At 45.8% G+C, this 21,730-nt stretch overlaps 1 protein-coding gene across 1 annotated transcript; it reads right to left on the bottom strand.

Moving 5' to 3' along the window:
* Positions 1 to 7,289: 7,289 nt before the first annotated feature.
* On the bottom strand, positions 7,290 to 17,417 carry GFI1B (growth factor independent 1B transcriptional repressor). The gene is made up of 7 exons (XM_065648667.1): positions 17,360 to 17,417; positions 12,443 to 12,567; positions 10,906 to 11,052; positions 10,076 to 10,338; positions 9,674 to 9,811; positions 9,037 to 9,202; positions 7,290 to 8,582 (listed from the first exon to the last, which is right to left on the bottom strand). Exons 2-7 carry the CDS (start codon positions 12,555 to 12,557, stop codon positions 8,404 to 8,406), a joined length of 1,008 nt encoding a protein of 335 aa, XP_065504739.1. The 5' UTR covers positions 12,558 to 12,567; positions 17,360 to 17,417; the 3' UTR covers positions 7,290 to 8,403.
* Positions 17,418 to 21,730: the final 4,313 nt, after the last annotated feature.

Raw genomic sequence — 21,730 nt, 5'->3', positions numbered from 1 at the left:
AGGTCAGTCCTGCTTAGTTGTATTTTAGAGTCATTGATCTCTGTGCTGGTTAGTAAGGTTAATCAGATGGAGTGTAAAAGTGATGCGAGACTAAATCAGCTTCAGTTTATCCATCCACAATACCTGTACACACAGCTCCCAAGCTCCTTTTCCTTCTGTGCTTGGTTTTTATGTTGCGTTTAATCTAGTGGAAAGCTGTGTGTCTGTGTCTCGCAGATCTCAGAGGACCCACTGGGCTGAGAGATTCCACCAATGTGCTGTGGGCTCCGACGGGAGTGTCTGGACTGAATGCCATTGGGGAAATATTACACCTCCTAGCTGAGGTCTGGCTCAAGTTTCTTCTTTCTATTCTATAGGCTGTGTACTATTAGTTGTTAAGCTGATACCGTGTTCCACCTCAGGAGTGGTTACAGCAGGAGAAAATATGTTTATGGAAAAGGGCTGTAATATATAAATCTGATACAGTGGTCCAAAATGTCAAAAGTTAAAACGTTATTTCTAACTGCCCTCTGCCATGCCTTGGATACTAGATGACTTACAGAACTTATTTTTCAGGAAGAGTGATGTTCGAAGTGCCTGATAATGGGCTTCCAAACCATTGAAGATCCTGGTTATGGAGAGCAAAAAGTCCTTCTGAAAACAGTTTGCTTGGTGGAACTTTGTTCCAGTGTAAACCAGAATGGACTATTCAGCTTCCAGCTGTACCAGTAAAAATCCATATCGGCCGTGTTCAATGCCCAGATAGCAGAGGGCAGAATATGCTTCGTTTCCTTCCATGTTGTGTTCCTTTTATTGTTAGCAATGTTTCACAGTGTAAAGAATCCAAATTACAACCCTATTTTTCACATTATTATTGCCACCCTCCAAAAACCACATCTTTGCCAGGCCTTTCAGCCCTTGGATCGTGCAACTTCACCAGCTTTTATCTCCCTCCTTTGAGCTGCAGTTTTCCCCCGCTCATCTTTGTAATCTGACATTGTGATTTGTTCACTTGTGTGCTTGTTTTTCTGCTCAAAGAAGATTTGCTGAATCATTGGGGAGGAGGCAAGAGCTCTAGAAGCAGCTGGTGGCCAGTGATAAAACCACGGCCACATCCAGTCGTCAGGGTTTGCAGATGACAGCCCTTCAGTTGGAGGCCTGAGTCACATTCCCTTCCGAGCTAAGATTGCTGGAGACTTTGGGATTGAGGAAGTGAGGCTGAGGAGGTGGTGCCCCAAAAATATAAATTATTGATCCTGTCAACCACAAGGTTTGTGTTGTATCTCCTGCAGACTTTATAATGATACTGCGAGAGCACTTGCAGTCAAGGGGCTAAATCCTGCAGACTGTTGCATATTGTGCCTGCTTCAGTGGGAACACATAGTTAAGAAAATAGGGATTTGGCTTGAAATAGGTCATGTTACATAGTGGCTGCTTCCAGACATGCAGTAGTAAGGTGCAATGTGAACAAAGATGTGTCAGGGCTCCAAGGCATTCGTGTGCATATTTATTTGGAGAGGATACACCAAATTCCACTGGTACAACTTATGCAGCTGTTTTCATCACAATGGGTCTGAATTTTGCCCACTGCCTAAGGATCAAAATAAGAGCTGGGAATTAAAATGCCTTTGCAGATGGGAAACCTGGGACATAGAGAGGGATAGTGACTGGCTTAGATCAGCTGAGAATGGCAAAGCCAGGAATACAATCCTTCTTTGAATTTTGAGTCTCATTTAGTATTCACCATGACACTATGAAATCAGAAAATGCAGCTTTGGTTTCTGGACTCTCTTTTCCAGGTGCTGTCACATCTGCGTGTCCTTTGGGTCTGACTGATTTACAGTCAAGCTATTACAGGCTGGATCTAAATAAGGAGCTGAGGCAGAGATGTCTGACTGACACACTGGTTCACCATGTCCACACTCCCAGGATGGGGCCCTTTCAAGAACAGGAATGTTCCATCATCTCTGACTTCCCCTTCCCCAACTGAGACAAGAGATAACTTCTACTTTATAAAGAGAAGAAACCAGCGGACTTGACCACTGCCAAAAATCCCACCAAAGCTCCTAATATAGAAGGGTCTGGGATGTAAGATAAAGCCCCATTGCTTTAAAATTATTCAAAAGGAAGGCAGAATCAATGGGGTAGGGTTTTCTAACTAATTTTTCATGAGGAAGCCTTGAACCTCATAGTTGTGTTGGCCAGTGCTGAATGTGGCTGTTGTACTCACAACTTGCTTAGGAGTCTTCGATGCACAGAGGAATTAAACGGCTTAAAGGTTGCTTGTGGCCTGGAGAAGAGCAGATTATGGGCTGGAGCAGAAACAGCTGTGAGAAATTTGGCCGGAGAATAGTGAAGAAACCACAGGGGTGTGACTCATCTCATGTAACTTTAGATGCCTGCAGATAACAGCCTCCCTTTCTCTTCAGGGAGAGAAGGAGGTGCGTTGAAGGCATGACTTCTGTCCTGGTTTAGATATGTGCTTTAGGAGGAGGTAAATCCCTCTCTAGATATGTTACTTGCCAGAAAGGGAACCGTTGAGTGACTAGGAGACATCCTGGCCTTCATCGGTGCTGCAGAAGGTTTCCTGCCTCATATCCCATGGAAGGCTTGGGACAGCTCTTGCACCCAGGCAGCCAAGTGTGAGCATGTCCTCCCAGTACAGGGTCAGGGCTTGCACTGGGGCCAGTTCTCTGGGAAGTCCCCTGATACGGGCAGGACCCAAGTCACCACATTGAACCCAGCCAAAGACCCAAAGGTGGGCCAGATGCAGAATGACAGCTGTCTGTATGGTCTAGCACTGCATGGAATATGTTGAAGCTGCTGATCTGGTGCTGGTTCTATCTTGCACACCATGTCCTTAGCAGGGAAACTGAGCAGAGGATGTGCCAGGAGGGAATCATTTTACCCTCCCTGTCACGGCTGAGGTACACACACAGGGAGCTTGCACAAACGTTGGAGAGTCTCTGCTGCATTGATCTGGTTATTGCTGCCCTGGCAATATGCATGGAAGGGTATTTGCTGGCCACACTTTTGCAGCTCAGATGGGAATGGTCAGGTTTTTCCTCTTCTGTTCACTTAGGTTTTCTTACTATTTTTCAGAAACGGTAAAGGGAAAACAAAGGAATTTTCTGTACACCAAAACTTAGTGACTAGATTTATTTTGAAATGCAAGGATCGCCTCCCAAACCTAGAGAAGGCAGCAGGGGGGAGTGCTGCTGCTCTGGGCACTGAACAGGAGCAGTTTGCTCAGTAAGCACCTGAATTGCTTGCTGTAAATCCGACTCTCCGCGCTGGGCGATGCTCCTAAGAAAACCTACCCCGTGCATTCCCTCAGGCCCCTACGTTCACATTTGCGACTCTCATGCTGCACTTACCAGGTTTGTTTGCATGGATGGGGGCTCCTTGTTGATGCCTGGGTGGCAGGAGCGAAGGGCTGACAGCCCTTTCCTGCCAATCTGTCTGTTGTTCAGATGAAGTGGTTGGAAAGTGCCCGCTCTCCAGTTCCCTCTTTGGCTCAGGCGCTCCGATAAGGCCTGGGCTGTCCTATCTTGCCCTGGGAGCTGTTCCTCCTCCCTAACAGGCCGTGTTCGCCGGCTGACAGTTAGCAGCCGGCAGTGCTTGATAAACTTATCAGACCAAAGCTGAGGCCAGTGCAAGCTCAGCTCCTCCCCAGCCTCAGATTTCCCCATTCTTGGGGACTCCTCGCTCCCTGCCTTGCCGCCTGGTACGGTGAACACAGATCACCCTGGGGCCGGCAGGTCAGAGCAGCCTAAGGACCAGATTGAGAAATGCTCGTGTTGACACAGCACCTTTAAAATGCGGGTGTCAAGTGGGTTGTTCGGGGCATCCGTATCCAGCCCTGTCTCTATCCTTGGAATATTATTCGCCAGTGGAAATGCTGCTCATGTCTGGCTTATCCTCTCTGTATTTCTGCTTACCCTGTTTCTCTGCTCGTTTAGTGGTTTTAATGTGAAGTTCTCGCTGGAGGATTTCTTTCTAAGCCAGTTACAGAATTGGGTTGCTTTGGTGAATTAAGTTTCTATCACCTTTATTAGTATTGCAGTAGCACTTAGGCGTTCCAGCTGAGATCAAGGGTCCATTGTGTGAGGTGCTGTATATAGAAGATAAGGAGGAGCAGTCCCATTCCTGGCTATCTTACTGTTGAAATAAACAAGTGAAATGAAGGGGAGAGGGGGAATTATTATCCTCTTCTCACAGATGGGGTGAAGCTTTCTGCGAGTATCATAGTGTGCTGAATGACTTCAGAAATCCAGCACTCATGTCTTGCTTGAGGTCATGCAGGAAACATGTGGCAGATCTCAAGTCTCAGGTCGAGGCTGCAGCCTTAAGATCAGTGCGTGTCCATGGTGAATGTTAGTTGGAAGATGGTAGGTCAGGAATTCTGCAAGGGGGCTAGGACTAACCTGGTGCTGTGTCCCTATCACCTACAACTGTGTGGCCCTGGGGGGAATGACCTGCTGTGAGGATGAGGGACTCTGCTCTTATCTTTTTTTGCACTGAAAACACTTTCTTGTGAAGTCTTGGGTGGAAAGCAACTGGACTTAGCATGTATTTTTTTTCCAATCCAACCTGTACCCAACTGCAGCCTAATTCTTCCATGTCCTTCCTCTTGGTTCCTTTTAGGCCTTCCCTAACCATTGCCAACACAACATGAAAACTTCAGGTTTTTGCCTTTCTAGGATTCCACTCCATGGAAGTTAATACAACCTGACTACAAGCTCTAGCTGGGATCACACCTTGCTTCCTGCAGGTGTCCTGTGGCTCTGTCTTCATTAGGAAGAGAAAGATGCATCCCATGTTCAAACTTAAATCCACCCTTGATCATAGTATTTCTGGACTGCAGTGCTCAGCACCTGCAGGCTGTCTGGAAGGCACAGAGGCACCTCTCTCCTCCTGACAGATGCCCAGGGTTGTCGCTTTGCATGTTCCTCATTTGCTAAACAAAACAGCCCAAAGACCAGGATTCTTTTCCCCTGGCAGTAAAGGGAAGAAGGCATAAAGAGGACTGGGGAAGTACAGCATACAGGGCGGGCTCAGACAAAGGTAAAAACAATCAGCTCTTTCTTCAGCCACAAAGATTAGTTGAGATTTTGCCTTTTGTTATCTGTTTCCTTGATTGACTGACCAGAATTTTTTTTTTTTTTTTTTTGATGCAATGGGAAATGATGGCAAAGGGGTTGTTTTCAGAGCAGTCCTGTTCTCAGAGCAGAGGTTTTCCTCTGGGCTGCTGACATCCATATACCCAAAGGAAGGATGGGGCTCAGGGAGAAAGGAGGCAGTTGGTGGTACCTGGATGCCTGAAAGTGGCACCTTCTTATTCTAGAGAAAGAAACTGTAGTGCCTTTGTGGAAAACTCTGCAAATTCTCTCTCCTCTTCCCCCCTTCTCAGGCCACCTCCTGAGTCTGGCTGTACCATCTCACTGGTGTCCCTGCCAGCTGGCGTCCATCCACAGCCCATGGTTCTGCAGATAGGATCCCCGCCCCCTGGGGGAGTGGGTCAGATGGGGGCCCTGGGCTGTTTTGGCCACAGATGTGTTTTTCTGAGTGCGGTTCTGCAGCAGCACACTGCCTAATGCCATCCCAGTGTATTTCTCTGCTCGCTGCCCAGAGACCTAAATCCGTCCTTGCATCTCCTGGGGATGCACTCACCAGGCTCCTCACAAATAAAAGGGTAAGGCTGACACTGTCTCATCTGGTATAACTGCTCTTCACTAAGCACAATAATGGTGAAAGCAGCTGCCTGCCCTAGAGTCCTGGGGAAATAAAAGATAGGACTGGGGTGATCTGTGCTTTGTTAGGAAGGAGAAACCGGCTGTAGAAACATGGCTTTAGGACAGAAGACCCCAGCTGCCTGTTGAAGGTTATACCTCCTACATGCCATGGAAATCAAAGATAGGAATGGAAATCTAATGGATACAGTAGCCCTTGTTCAGCAGGCTCAGAAGAACCAGCTGTCTGATTTGTTTTTACGAGTGGTTTTACAGGCAGTCCTGCTGATCAGTGTGTGCCAGCACTTCCCTCCGGAACTCCCCCAAACTGGGGAGCTCCAGATGAGTCAGACACACCTGCTGTCCCCAGGACACAGGCAGGGAAGTCTGTGCTGGTGTGCCCATGTGTTTTGGGGCTGGAAGGTATTAGCTCCTGGGCAGTTCAGATGCTGACATGCTCTTTAAATATTCCTGTTTGCAGATTTGTGGAGGACAAGGGGAATAACAAACACAGTTTGCATTTTTGGCAGCAGCTTTAATAAGCTGATATGACCTTACCTTGAGTAAGACTTGTGCATGCGTGAGAGTGTTCACACGTGCGTATTTGTGCCTGGTGTCACGATCACAACCTGGGGATCAGTTCCCTAAGCCCAGTTCTGCCACAGGTTAAACATCTCCACTGGAATCCTTGCCCTGACCAGGTCCTGGCATGACGCAGGAAGGGACAGCAGAGTTTCATTTTTTATTTCATGTCTTAGTTTACGAGCCCTGTTCTGTGTGTGAATTTCCATCTTTATTTCCATTTGAACTGTACGGGGCAATGCTGTACTCTCTCCCTTCTCCTTTTCCCCTCCATCCCCACTGCCTGTATCTCCAGAGCCACGTATGAGCCTTTCTTGAAATGGATGTTTTTAACATGAAATAAACTGTGTTAGCCCAGTTACTGAGAGGGAACAGATTTATCAGATAAAACCCAGCAGGCCTGTACATGTTGTTACTGTCTGGTATAGTGCAATAAAAATATACATTAGAATAAGTATAAATACATATTTACAGTGTACAAGTAAAGCCAGGAGTACAGATTCTGTTTGGAGCTTCCAGAGTGCATGATTATGACTAACAGCTTAGGCACAGCATAAAACAGGGGTGAGTACATTCTAGTTCTCAGTCAGGAGAATGGCTTTGGATTTATGGCAGTGTAACCAAGGGCAGGAACAGACCTCTTTTTCTCTTGGCAGTAAATGAATTTTCCATTTGGACTTTCCCCCCCCAACACCCGCCGCCCCATTACGACAGCCTTCCTTCATAAGCATTTGGAGTGAAATGGTTTGTGCCAGAGCCCGTTCTCCAGGCTACTTTCTGCCAGTGTCGTTGTCCAAGGCCATGTGTTCAGGGATGTGGGCATGGAGGGGGCCGTGCGCTGCTGCAATGCCCGGCTTAACTGAAAGCACTTGTCTTTTTTTAATGCTATAATAATACTTTGTCCTTCCTGTTAAGAACTCAAGGGACTCTACAAACCTGAGTGAATGACTCCATCTCACCATGAGAGGTGGAGAAAGAAAAGTCCAGTGCAGTGATTTGCCAAAGGTTGTACAGTGAGAAGGCAGCAGAGCTTGGAGGGGAACTGGCTTTTTACTCGTTCTAGTGCTTTGCTTCAACCTCTAGACCTGGAAGGAGGAAATGCTACTGCTCTGTTTGTATAATATTTGTAAGGTACTCGCATATTATGCCAATGTGTACAGGCCGGGTCACCTCTTCCTTTAAGAGAGTGGCTGGAAAGCAGAACTCTGGCCCTTGACATTGATATCCAAGGGCCATTCCTGACCATGCAGTGACACGGGATTGCCCAGGACAGCTCTAAGCCGGTATGTCCAGTATGCAGCGAAATATTGTGGGACATACCAGCTTGGATTCCAAGAACAGCCAGTCTCTCTCGCATGGCACTGAGACATGGAGTTTATTAGGTTATGCCCAGCTCCGTGGCATGGCTCTTCCTGGAGCTCGCCTGGTTGCTGCTAACCCAGGGATCTTTGCAGTGTGGTGTGTGTACAAGGAATGCATTTAGAGACCCCTGTTATCAGGAATGGGTGCTGTTTTCTCAGTATTTTCCTCCCACTCCCGGCTAAAAATACAACACAGTTAACTTGTCATTTGATCACAGTAAATGCTCCACTAAAAGAAAATGACTTTAGGTGGCTGTTGCCAGAACGTATGACCTGGACAAGTCTCTGCAGCAGCCCTGTTCAGGTTGCACACAGATCACTGAAGGCAATCTATTTGCATGCCCTAGCCTTATCTTGCTAACTATCAAAGCAGAACATGGTTACAGCACTAGCTTGGCACAGATTTTTGCTGCCACTAGTCCAGGAGTTTCTACCTCGCTGCTGGTAAGTCTGAACTGGATTCTGCACAGGGTGTAAATCCAGAGTAATGATGACATTGGAGGAATTCCTCTGGATTTGCACTTGAGCAGGTGATGTTATATCTGGGCTGGTGCCTATTTTAGTTGGAAAGTGAGAGCTCCCACATGTTTCTGTGTCACCTACTGGGATGTGCAAGGCCCTGGAGTGCCCAGGGGAACATAGGAAGCTTTATGAAGTGGGCAGCCCAACGCTGGATGGAGATGTTGGAGTCATCTTCCCTGGTGCATGCACTGGCACTGGGAGCTCCAGCAGAGACCTGGGGCTGTCTCTCACTTGCGACTGTGTTGGGTCTCCCGGTGCCTCCGTAGATCCACCTTGCGCTGGAAGCCCTTGGCACAGAGCTCACAGCTGAAGGGCTTGAAGCCAGTGTGCTTGCGGCTGTGGGTGATGAGGTTGGAGCTCTGGCTGAAGGCTTTGCCGCATACCTGGCATTTGTGGGGCTTCTCCCCTGCAGGGCAGAGAAAAAGGTAAGAAACAGTTTGAGATGAGAGAAGGGAGGTAGAAATGCCGTTTAGCAGACTCAGACCAGACTGCCTAAGCTTGGGCATCAGGGTGCTGCCAGCCCAGCTGTTCTGCTGATGCTGCTCTGCTCTAGCACCAGAGGGTGAGAGGAGCCAGACAGGCCTCTCCAGCTGGGTGGTCCGTGCCCTGTCTGCATCCAGGGCTGGCTACAACCATCACATGCACCGGAGGCTGGTCAATAACCCCCTCCTTGTCACACAGAGGAGGACACGCATCTCAGTGATGCTTAGACCTTCTGCTGTCTTATCAAACAGAGAAGAATGACTTTCCGGTGCCTCTGGACACATCCCTGGCCCAGCGTCTGTCTGTCTGGGGACTGTGTGTATCAACACGATGGACTCTAATTTGCATTTGCTTATCAGGAATATTTTGTTTCTTACCAGTGTGGATGTAAGTGTGTTTCTTCATATCTGACTTCTGGTGGAAGCGCTTCCCACAGTATTGGCAGGGATAGGGCCGTGTGTCTGAATGGATCAGTAGATGAGTGGAGAGGGTGGAGGAACGTTTGAACGTCTTCCCACACATCTTGCACTCAAAACTTCTTTCCTGTTAGGGAAAGAAAATCATGGGGTGCCTGTGGCTGCAAGACATGTGACAGAGCTTGAAGAGTGTTAAGCCTTTGAGAACAGGAGATTTGATAAGCAAATCTCCTCAGCTCATGGACTGATGTGTGAGGTGCAGTACAAAGAGAATGCAGGGAGAATTACTTATGGAAATGAATTACATCTTGTGATCCAAACTCCTGTGCCCTTCAGGAGGAGGTGAGGCACAGAAGAACCAGTAGAATGATTCTCTCCGCCCACCCAAGGAATTCTTAAGGGCAGTCTGAGATTTGTGAGACCAAGATCTGTGATCTATGGTCTTCAGAGCTCCTATCATTGTCATTGGGTGCTCCAGGAAAGCCACCATGTTTGTAACATAGGAAATGTCTCTTCCTTGATAACCGAATAAGCAACAGCTAAGGTCCAAGCACTCATGAGCTCTGGAGAGCTGGTTTTCTGGAAACATGCTACCCACCTGGGAGTGAATATTCGTGTGCTGCTCCAGGCTTACAGCATGTCCAAAGGTTTTGCCACATACTTCACAAGCAAAGGGCCGGGTCCCACTATGAGACCTGCGGACATGGACCTCCAGTCCATGGGGAGTGGAGAATACCTGCAAAACAAAATCCCAGGGATTTTTTTTTTTTTTTTGACATGAGGTAGCTGTGTCTCCATCTCTGTTTTCAATTCCTTCTCTTCATTTGATTTTTCCCTCTTGTGGGCCATGTGAACTGTGTCATGCCTAGCGCCCTTGTCCCCTAGTCAGGAGAACAAGTAGTAGGTACCCATTTTGAGCTGTGGTGTAACCCAGTGAAACATTGACACATGCAATGAAAATCACTGCAGCCCATCCCTGAGGTTCTTGTCCAACACACACCTTGTTGCACTTCACGCAGTGGTAGGTCTCCATGTCCGAGGAGAAATGCATGCTGTAATCCAGAGGAGGCTCAGTACTTGGCAGGAGGTGGCTTCCGTACAGGCTCACTGGGTGCTCCAGCAGGGCTGACTGCATGGTGGAAGACATCTGCCGGTAGCTGTATGGCAAATGGAAAGCCTCCCAAGAAAAGCCAGTTTTGTAGAAGGTAGGGGTGCTTGTCGAGTTAGTGCAGTCTTTGTTTTGCAGACCTGGGATGGCCATCTCTGAGTTTGCAAAGGAGAGGGAGAAGTGAGTGTCATGCCATTGCCTGCAGCTGGGCACCAGTAAAAAGGTTCCCCAGGTTCCATTTCCCCCATTTAATGTCTGGCCTGACCTTGGGAGTTGCAGCTGGTAACTCCTCCTTTGATTCAAATCCTGATCCCCATACAAAATTCCTATCATGACTTTGATTTCAATCTGAGGAAATTTTATGGGAGAGGAAATGCTAAGGGAATATTAACCCCCCTACTAGCCCTGATTCATGTGGTGTTTGAACAAGTTATCATGTGGACACCTGCTTTGACCCATATAGCAAAAAGCTGCATTAGCCCTTGAGATCTGGACGCTCACTCAATGGGAATCATAGTGTCTTTCTTCAGGGGAATGCTGCTCTAGACCAGAATTAAAAAAGGAAATACAGAATTCTCTTGATGAGCTCTGCCTGGGACAAGTTTGACTGTTGCTGTCAAAATAAGAGCTGCCATTTACTTAAAATCTGGACCCAGTTGTGGGGGCTCCATAAGCCAGCCCAGCCCTAACATCTTTTGCAAGTGTGGTCTTGGGTAGCAGACCTTGAGCTGAAGGCCCTGGTGGCATCCTGCTCAGGTACTGGACGGGGACACTTTCTTCTTTCAATTCAGGTGGGTCCTTTTCTTGTTTTGGAACCATGCATTCTAGGTCCTGTTTCTTGATGTTCTCCGGTGTCTTGTCTCCTGTGGCTGTAATCACACAGTCATGTCACAGTTAGTTTAATTTAGCTGTTAAGAGAAGAGTCTATTAAGGTGGGGTTTGTACTTATGTACGAATTCATGCTTTAATACATGAGCCCATGCTGAATTCTCTGAATAAGTGCAGAGTGGTGCAATCAGCACAGCAATCAAGGTCTGTTCATTGCTAACAAAGGGAAATTCCAAGCAGGATGAGATAGGCAAGGTAGAGGGAGGCAGGAAGAAATGATAGGACAGTTGATACCCTACATAGTTAGAGAAAATTAACCCTAGAAGACCACATATCTGCAAGAATCACTTCCCTATTTAAAACCATTTCCATTTGTGTGAGTAACTAACAATCACTAACTTATTAACCTCCCCACCCCTCTCCTAAGAGAGTTCAGTATTGTTAACCTGAATTTATGGACAGCCAAGTAGGGAAGCAGAGAGGGGAGGTAACTGCTTATGCAGTTGCAAAGGTGACCACAGAGCCTGGTCTCATCCTGCCCACACTCCCATTTCTCCATGCTTGTCCCAGCCCTTAAAGAGATCAACCAGCACTTATTGGAAGTGAGAGAGACACAACAAATGGCCACAGGGTGGTGGCAGGAATTTAAATTAAAATGTCACCTCCTTTCTTTTTAATTACACTTATCATAGGGTTGGACTCTAATTTGATAGCCAGGGCTAGAACAAAGGGTATGCTGATCCTAGATTTGAATAAAGAAAATTTGAATGATGCCTGAAGGACTAAGATAATTGCCTCAGCTGTGGCACTGCAGGGACGGCTGTGGGAGAGCAGGAATGGGAGCAGAAGGAAGACAGTGGGAACAGGCAGAAGCAGTGTTGGTTGATGCTAATATAGTGTATTGCAGCTGGCCCTTCACCTGTGAGCGTGTGGGACTCCTTCCACAGTCAGCGGTTGGGTATCACTAGCATTTTCTCACTCTAGCTGTGACTTTCCTTGCAAATCATCAGGAGGAGGTGGTAACACACTGAGGTGAGAGGATGTAGGTCCAGAGAGAATGAGAACAACGAGAAGAGCAAGATGGGGATCCAGGTGTCAAAGCTGTGAGTTTGTAGCAACCAAGTGCAAGCTCTTCTCCTAATTGTTAGTTGCCTGAAGTTGGCCATCTTTCCCCAAAATGACCAACTCTACATAACAATCTTATACACCTCAAATCTTCCCAGCAGGAAACAAAGAGAGGATCTAAATTTGGTTTCAGTGGGACAGTGTGGATTTGGCCTAGAAAAAGAGGGCACAAAGTAGGGGACCAGTCTGTCCTCAGATTGACATTGCTATGTGGAAGCCCTTAATTGCTCTGCAGCACACTCGTCCTGCTCAATTATTGATTTGCCTGGGTGTATTCTTACAAGCCCCATGGCTGGACTGACTCACCAGTGAAGGGAGAGGTGATTGGGTCCCATGTGAGGATAGGCAGGTCATCTTCCACAAAGCGGTGTTGATGATAGGAATGAGCCTTTTTGCTCTTCACCAAAAAGGAACGTGGCATTTTCCATTCACTGTCCGAGCAGAAACATAGAAAAATAGCAGGTAAAACTCTGTGGTTTGGGGGGTAATTTATCGTTTGTTTCCCCAGCACATCGGCTCTGTCTGCAGCAGCGATGAGAATTAAAACCCTTCTACTTGAGAGATGGGGAGTTCATCTGAAAAGTCCCTTCACCCAGTTTAAGATCAGGGAGTGAAATTGCTACACAAATAATAATGATAGAAACAACATCTAATAATAGGAGAGATGCAGTTGAAAATGCCTACAGCCATGATGTGTGCTGGGTTTCCTTCTTGTTGGCCATAGCTTGAGTATTTTGTAATTCTGGCTGACAAACAACGGTCAACCAGAGGCAGAGCAGCAGTGCTGGGTGAGACAGGTTACCTTTTGGATCTGACTCAAATATCACAGACCGTTGAAATGACGGGTTAGAAACAAACATAAAATGCTGAAATTTAATCATACAAAATTCTCTTGCAGTGCATCTGTTATCTTTACTACCCAGAACCCAGCCCGCCCTGTGCTCGCTTCCCATGGCCAGTAACTGTTCTTGTGTAGGCAGAATGACAACAGGCTGGATGCTGTGTACGGCAACATCAGCTGGCGTGTTATTTGCATATGTATTTGCATTTTCCCTTGCAATTGTTCAGGATAGTAGCACTAAAAGCAAATCTTGCTATATTGAATATGAAAAATCAGCAGTAAGTCCTGGCTCTCTGGAAATGTGTATTATTGTTTGGGGTTCTTTCCCCAAGAGCAGTTGAAGTGTAGCCTACTTTTTACTAAAAAAAAAAAAATTTAAAAAAATCCAAGTTTGCTCCTGTTAATTAGGAAGGACCTGCAATGTCTGTGTAAGTCAGGACAGAGCAGTGTGGGCTCCTGGAGTCCCAAGCAGCCAGGGATGGAAAAGATTTGCTCCTTGGGGTTCAGAAGTGCCCATACTTCCCCTATATGATAAATACAATCCGATAGCCCAGTGGAGTTTTGTTTAAAGGTCCGAGGGCCAGATTTGCAGAGGTGGATTGCCAAACCCACGGTTGTTGGTGAGAACTGGGCGCTCACCAGTTCAGCTGCCTTTGGAAATGCAGTGATAGCTGTCTTTTAAATCCAGGATTCCCACTGTTTCTTCTATGACTTCAGGGATAACTCTTGGTGTCTCTAGCCATTTTTTCTCCTGAAATGACTCACCTGTTTTTCTTCATCATTTTCCAAGAAATTTGCATGTAACTTGAGATGAATAAGAGAAAACAGAGGCCAAGAGTAGATTTGTTGATTTAATTTTAGAGGACAAAACAGTACTGAGAATGAACCATGAGTATGCCCTTGAGAGAAGCGATGCTGAAGCACATTGCTGTATTTACTCTTCTGTAACCCCCTAATGAGGTTCTTTCTAAGTATCGTACAGTGCATCTCTGCCTGGCGAAAGGCTGCATGCACAGGAATACCCCCGGCTTGGTACAAACACAGGCGTGTTCTGCGATGGGGATAACCCTTCCAGCAGCGTGCTCAGCCTGTGCACCTCGCACGCCAGCAGAAGGGCTTAGCTCAAAGGGTCTCACAGCTCTTGGTCAGTCCCAGTTGGGGTATCTGTGCACGGCGCAAAACTCCGCAATATAGACGCACCTCAAGCTAAAGCCCTGCTACAAACCCTTTACACATGGACTTTCCACTCGTGCCAAAGGGATTTTCCCATGCGGTGAGGCAGGACTGTGTCCACAATGGAGGGTATTGATACCAGCAAGCTTTAGACATGGGATTTATCTGCCTGAATTAACTAGTTAATTGCCCTGGGCTTCCTACACAGTGGAGGACGAGGCTGTGGCAGCGGGCGAAACCTGTGCCCAGCAGTGCCAGCTGGAACGGTCTCTCTGCCACCAGCTCGAGGACCCCAAGGCATTGCCAGACACTTACCCAGGTACATCAGGGGACTGGTGACAGGTGGCATAACCACTCTTGCAGTGTTTGACGGCAGTACCAATATGCAAAGTACCTGAAGGCACAAAGTACAGCCCCTCTTTTCTGACGGCAGTTGAAAGTAGACGCACATGAATCAATGGGATTTTTTGGGTTGTGTTTGCTGCAGCATATGTAAAAGTCAAATTTGGTCCAGTATTTTGACTGCTGATAAGAGCCCTACTGAGCACGATGATCTTTAATGCACTGCTGAACGTTACAGAAGGAAGTCACCTTCCCCCACCCCATTTTACAGAGAAAACAGGAACTGGGAGCCCAAAGCAGAGTTAATTAACAACTGCATTGGACTGTCTATGCGATTCACACAACGGGGTTAGAGGAAAGCTAGAAGCACAGATTGTGAGAGAAAAAATACTATCATCTCCCCTCGAAACTCAAGATTATCAGTAGCAAGCTACTAATGGTTAACCATATTTCACATGGACACTACTGCTGTGGACAACAGACCCTATTACATCTTAAAGTCATTGAAGCTTCCAACAGAATTTAGCTCCAACCTTTTGCTAAAAATTAAGCTTTATTTTTATGGAGTCTGTCCTTGCTGGCCCTTGTGGCAGCAATTTCGGCCTTGACTGGCAAGTGCACAAGGGAGTTCATTGCCTGGGCAGGAGTGAGACCCAAAACCCAAGTGCTGTGGCATTTTTTTGGATTCAAGATAGAATATAAAATCAGTAGCTGGCTAGAATTGACATTCTTATTTGTTTGCCATTTGTGTAGCTGTACAATACTGTTATAGTAATCTGCCATGAGGAAAAGACAGTGAAAGGACCCAAAGGAGAAAAAAAACCCTACTTCATTATTTTTAGGTACCTAACTTGAAGTACCTTAGAAGGGCTGCTTCTACCAGTTATAAACTCCCCAGTCACATCTGAAAGAAGACTCAGCATTTGCACGTTCCCCTCCTATGTTCAAAGTTCCTTCATCCTCAGTGATGCTCTCTGGTGATTTTGCGGAGAATGACATGTAAAACTGTAATGTAAAACTGAAGCACTGGAGATTGTGCGAGAACCAAATTAAAAGTTGGGGTTGTTTTGTTATGTCTTTTTTGTTTGTTTGTGTTTGCCTTGTTTGTTTTCCTTTTATATATATATATTTTTTTAAGGGGTTGTTTCTGACTTCAGAATCCTAATTTTACTCGATCCGATGTTCCTTGTGAAGCCCTAACTCCCACTTAACTGCATAGCAGCTCGCAGTACCCAAAAATACAGCATTGGGCCCTTTGATACAATTTAGAAGAAATTCATATTCTCACTGAAGTAGATTGTGGAGCTGCTGTCTCTGGTTCCTTCAGTGAGAGGATTTATAACACAAAACACCGTATTTGGGAACAGGTGTTTGCAGGATTGTGCCACGCTGAATCGGGAACCCAATTTGCAGAGTGAGTTCCATTCCTAATCTTTCATTTTCCTCTAAAATCACATAATCCTGTTTTCAAATTTACAATGTTAATTGTAGAGATGAAACCCTTTTTCACACTACACTCAGCGGAAAGACTTAATTTTAACTTGCAATTGGGATATGTCTTCATGTAAGTTGATGAGTGTAGAAAGTTTTAGACTAAAAGGAGCTTATTTCCTTCCCATTACTTATATTTAAATCTTAATATTGCTTTTTTTCCTGTTCTTTCTGGTAAAGGTGAAGCTTCCAAAAATAACGAATAGTTTGTCTTTCAGAACACTACATTTCTGAAGAAAAAAGCACAAAACAGAGCACAACCCGCGTCTGAAATTTTTGAGTCCAAATAAAATAAGAGGTTTTATGGACTCCCGACTCTTTAAATATAAAATAATATTCAAAAAGAATTCAAGTTCTTTACAACAGAATTAATCACGTCCACCCTTGCAATATCAAATGTACTTGGGGCAAATAACTTGAATGCAACTTTTTAAGGGGAAAAATGAGCAGAACATTTTTAATTCCTGTGGTAAGACTGGGGAAGTGGACATGGTGGTGGGGGTAGCAAATTCTGGTGGAAATTTTGTCCAAGAAGTGGAATGGAAATGCTTGTACATCTGTAGTATATAGAAAAAATGTTTGGAATATAATTGCAGCATTTGTTATTTAGGAAACTCGTTTAGCTCGGAGTGATGTTGGGAATGCCACTGGCTTTAGCAAATTTTGCCTTAGGCTTCCATGGATAGAGTTATATAGTGCAATCTGACAAATTCTATATCCCCTTAAAGTATAATATAGATGCTTTCATGCTTAATGTATTGAATCAATCTGGTGGTATACGAGCATCGGTAAATAGCTAATTCCATATACCAAAAATCATCACACTAGATCAGCCTGTACTTAAAAAGCACGGGAAAATAATAAAATAAAAGATAGATTTGAAGCAAAACTCCTAAACAGGAGAGACCGAATTATCATCTAGCAAAATCGGCACAGATTAATTGATGTCAGCAGAGGTGTGCTGTTTTCTGAATTTAAAGGTCTGGTCCCGTAAAAGAGCAATTAAAAGGAAAAATAACATACGCCCTCTCCCCAATGCTTAAGTACAAAAGTTGACATCTAGAAACTATTCCTGCTGCATGGAGCTTGTTGGGATGCAGGTACCCGAGACTGTTGTCACACCTTTTATATTTTGTCCTGCTATTACCATTTTCACAGGTGAGACTGAAGTATATGGTATATAATTTTTAAAGGCTTGGCTCATTTGAATTAAGTGAACTATTATCATAAAGGCATCCTCAGGACAAGTGACTTAGGCAGTGGAATATGTTGCGTATTTGCAAACATAAGCAAAGAAGAAAAAGCTTAGAAAGACACATGAGAGAAATGAGAAAAAACAATGAAATTAGAAGCGCTTAAAATAATAAATCAATCACCTGCTTGGGGGACTTTGCTTTACTGGATTCGCCTTGAAATCTCCCCAGACAAGCGGGACGTTGTCTTCTCTCTGGACTCCTCTTCCACTTTTTCACTTAGTCGCAGTCTGCTGAAATAGATACTTCTCCTTTTTTCTCTCTCTGTTTTCTCGCCCCTGTTCCCCTCCCTGATTTTTCAATCAGATTATTTGTGTCAAAATCTGGCGGTGAAGAAACAGCCAATAGAGGAGCAGAGCCCAGCAAGTATTTGCTTATCAAAACTTTCCAGGACTTTGAAAACTTGAAGAGAATTCACGATGCCCAGCTCGAAACCCCAAGGGCAGCACCCTTCACTTTCTGGGGCAGCTTTCCCTGCCGCAGGAACACTCCTCTGTCATATTGACAAAGAGCATGACACAGTGAAATAATGTACCAAGCACACATTTGTTATTTTGTCTTCCTTTTTTTTTTTTTTAAAAAAAAAAAAGCTCTTAAGAAACCTGTATTTTTACACACATTCATCCACGCATCATATCTTTCACAAACAGACACACCATCTGTCTCACATACACTCACATACTTCGGTCTCATAAACAAAACCATCTAGCGCATATGCACAAAATTATTTTATTCCAGAATGGATCTTTTATCTCTCCAGTTTCCAAGGAAAAAGGAATAAATACTTGCACAGTAATAACAGAAAAAGATGTGTGTTAATCAGCCTTCGTTTTCCTAGGCATATGTGTGTGCAATCCATACATATTTTAGGCATTGCTCTATCTATATACAGCTGTATATAGGATATAAATATAGATTTAAGAAAGCTCATTAAGCAAGCTCATTAACAAGCATCTTTGCAAAAACCTCTTGAAGAGCAATAATAAGAATTTGCACTTCTATCACTTGCTTTCAAAAAAGGCTTGAAAATGGGTTTGCAAATGTGAAATAATTGACTGTCAAACCCCCTATAAGGGCAAGGTGGAAGGAGGGAGAACGAGGCAGAGTGACTTTTCTTATTTGGGGACAAACAAGGAGAGCTGGTCTCCACAAATGCTGTTGCAGGGGGCAGTAATTCCTTGATTTCCCTCATTTTCTGATTTCCCTAATCTTCCTGGCTGTGCAGGAGCACAGCAGCATGAGCTCTACGCACCCTCGGTTGTCCCCTCCTGTGCTTGAGCAGACTGTGCATGGCTGGAACTGGGACAGCAGAGATGCCTCACGACAAGTTTACAATTTAAGGCGTATATAAGCATACACACAGCTGTTGGCTGCCAAGTACTGGGACATCATCACCATCAGAGAAATGCCTGTATAGCACGGAAGTTTTCTGCTCCCTGTGAGCTTTCAAATGCATTTCGCTCTTTTCTCCAGTTGGCTGCATTGAACCAGGACTCGGACTCGGGTCCCTTTTCCTACTGCAGCTCGGGGTGGTGAGGGCACCAGGAAAAAATAACCTTTTTTTCTGCCCTGTGGAAGGGTCGGCAGTGGACTGGTCTTTTCCCGGATGAAGCAGACGTGATCCAGAGACTTTTCAGATTTGGACAGAGGTATTTTGCATCCTGCTGTGGCTCTGCCGGGACAGCCACACATCCCAGCTCTCGTCCTTGCCCCAAGGCACTGGTCGAACTGTGCATGGGCTGTGATGCAACTCGGAGACAGGAGCGCAGGCTTCACCCACATTGAGAAAGACTCACATTTTGGTCTTAACCCATCTGTCATTTACTGAGCATAATTAATTCTTGTCGTTTATAGATGCAAACAATCCTTTTTCCCTCTCCCTTGTCCCCTCTTTATTTATCTAGCTGGGTTTTGCATGAAAGAAACGTTCCCAAGGCATTGTGCTGGCAAGCTGATTTGCATTCTCTTAAACACAGGCATTTGAAGGATTACATTTCCCGCTACAAAAACAAGCACTGTAACAGAAAACCAAAATGTACATTGCAGCTTCAGGGTTTCATATGAAGACAGTTACAGGAATTAAACAAAACAGGAAAATGACAAGCTGCTGAAAGGACTGAGATGTTATTTTATGAAACATTGGAGCTGGCTTCTGCCAGCACCCCTGAGCACAGGCTTCCCGCTGACACCAAGTGCAAATGACTGCAGAATGTGGCTCTTAAAAGAAAAAAAAAAAAAAAAGAAAACTAGTTTTGCAAAAAAAATCTAACAGCATGTTCAGTAGAACCTCAGCAACTGATTTCAGGGGTGCTCCGAAGGCATAGTCCTCTGGAGAAGGAGGATGACTACATCTCCCAGTGTCAGCAACGTATGTGTAGAGCAGTTGCAAATAAAACATCTGTATCAGCTGTTCTGCTTCCCCAAGGAGCCATCATCTCGCAAAGCCCAGATGTAACTGCATACAAACCGATACCTGAGATAACGGGCACAGAAACCCCTTTTTATTATTATTATCACTACCCTCGAATGCCTGAAGAGAGATGGGGATGCTGCTGTGTCAGCTTCAGCTCTCGCCTGTCCCTTCTCCCTTTATTTTACATCAGGAGTTCCTACGGAGCAAATAGTTGCAGGATGGGAGCGCAGTCACTATCGCCTTGGCTCATTGTGTTCTTACTCCTCCCCGGATTTCTGTTTATGGCTCTTGTCAAACTTGTCACCTCTCCTCTCAATTGAAATTGCCGTCAAAAGGTGATTTGTACAAGCTGAATTAAAACCAGAGTGCTGGAGACGCATTCACTCTGGGCTAGAAAGACCTTTGAGCTGACCCCGTGTGGTCATTCTTATGTTATGTTCTTCCTCTTGCTATAATTTTCCCTGTTCTCTCGTCTTGTTTCAGGGTCAGCAGAGAACCAAGAGCCGCCCAGGGCTTATCTGGGCTCACAGGGGCTTGTGCTGGCGCGGACCCACACGGGCCGTGGGGGATGTACAGAGAGCTCTCTTGCATCCTAGGACACCTTAATTTTGCGCGTCGCTATGAGTTCTTACTACATGTTATCTGCTCCCAATGCATCCTAAGTAGAGATTATTAAATGTACAACTCAGTAATAATAAACAGGTTAATTATAGCGCATCATGCCCATTCTAACGCAGTCATTTTCCTTTTCAAATCTAGCAGCAAGCCCCTCCTGTAGCATCCATGTTTTCTTTGTCAATTTGAATGTTACAGTAATTAAGTCACAGTAAAATAACACAACTAATTGCTTCCAGCTCTTTTCTGAAGCTCATCCTAATTTCCACTCTTTTCTGTGGCAGATTAAATAAACATGTCTTCTGCACAGCAGGAAAAAAAAAATACCATCGCTTAGTCCAGACTGTAATAAATATTAATTGCTGTGCACAAGGCAGGACCAGATTAAAACCGCAGCTCGATGTCCTCCAGACGTGGGATGAGCCACCGCAGGTGCAGCGGGAACTATCTCAGCCCTGCAAGGACCGGAGCCGCAAGATGCTAAAAATCAACCGATGCTTCCTCAGATGGGGTTCTAACCTGCTTTTATTATCTGAACACCTAGTTTCTACCTTGCAAATTTAATGTTTGTGATTCCTGCCAGCACCTGAGGAAAATTCATACGGATTGAGGAGCTGGAGCAGCTTCCCAACATCCCCACCCAACCGCCCCTCCTTGGAGAATGAGAAACCTGAGACCCCATGGGTTTGTGGTCAAAATATTGACTTGAAAACCCATCAGCGCAACACACAAAACTGAAGGCTGGAGAACCCGTCCGGAGGCGATTTCCGTACTTCTTTCCTAAACTCTTGAATTTTCCACAAGGAGAAATAAACCTTGTCTAGAAGGAAGGATGGAATGTTTTGTGTTCTATAGCTGCTGCACTTCAGAAAAAAGAAAATAAAGAAAAAAAATAATCCTTATCCAGGGTTTGCGTGAAGTATTACGGAGTCCAAAATGAGAAGAATGAAACGCACTTTGCATATTTAAGAATATAAAGCGGGTTTGCGGGTGCCTGCCCCTGGAGCTTCCATTGCTTTCCCACACGGCATACACGGCTGGCCCGTTAACGTCGCTCCAAACACACACACACAGGCACTTTCGAGACCTTTTTATTCCCTTTCAGCACATTCCCACATTATAGGAATCGCTCTCGGGCAGGAGTTCGGGACCCGGGCACGGCGGAGCCGCCGCTCGGCAGCCTCGGCCGGCCTGCCCCCAGGCCCGCGGGGTGCCGCGGTCCCGACCCACACCCCCTGGGCGCTACGGCTGGCGGGGAAAGAGGGAAATAAAAGAAAATATAAGACTCGACCAGGGCCAACAACCCCGGCAACCGCCGCCGGCCCCGCCGGCCGGGCCTTGTTTACCAGCCGCCGCCCGGCCCCGCCCCCCGTGACGTCGCCGCCGCCCGGGGCTCCTCGCGGCACCGCCCTCCGAATCACGCGACCTTCTCGAGGCGCATCGCTCCCGCGCCGAGATACCTCCGC

Source organism: Caloenas nicobarica, chromosome 19 (assembly GCF_036013445.1).
Source record: "Caloenas nicobarica isolate bCalNic1 chromosome 19, bCalNic1.hap1, whole genome shotgun sequence".
Lineage (NCBI taxonomy): Eukaryota > Metazoa > Chordata > Aves > Columbiformes > Columbidae > Caloenas > Caloenas nicobarica.
The sequence above is the reverse complement of the archived record's forward strand: the minus strand, read 5'-3'. Positions and strand labels throughout refer to the sequence as shown.

Bases quoted from the DNA above. Each gene is read 5' to 3' on its own strand.
- GFI1B (XM_065648667.1), bottom strand. From the start codon at position 12,557: ATGCCACGTTCCTTTTTGGTGAAGAGCAAAAAGGCTCATTCCTATCAT. The intron at 9,812-10,075 runs GTGTGTGTTGGA...TTTGTTTTGCAG, and splicing joins ACTGCGTGAAGTGCAACAAG to GTATTCTCCACTCCCCATGG. The intron at 9,203-9,673 runs GTGGGTAGCATG...TTTCCCTAACAG, and splicing joins ACACGAATATTCACTCCCAG to GAAAGAAGTTTTGAGTGCAA.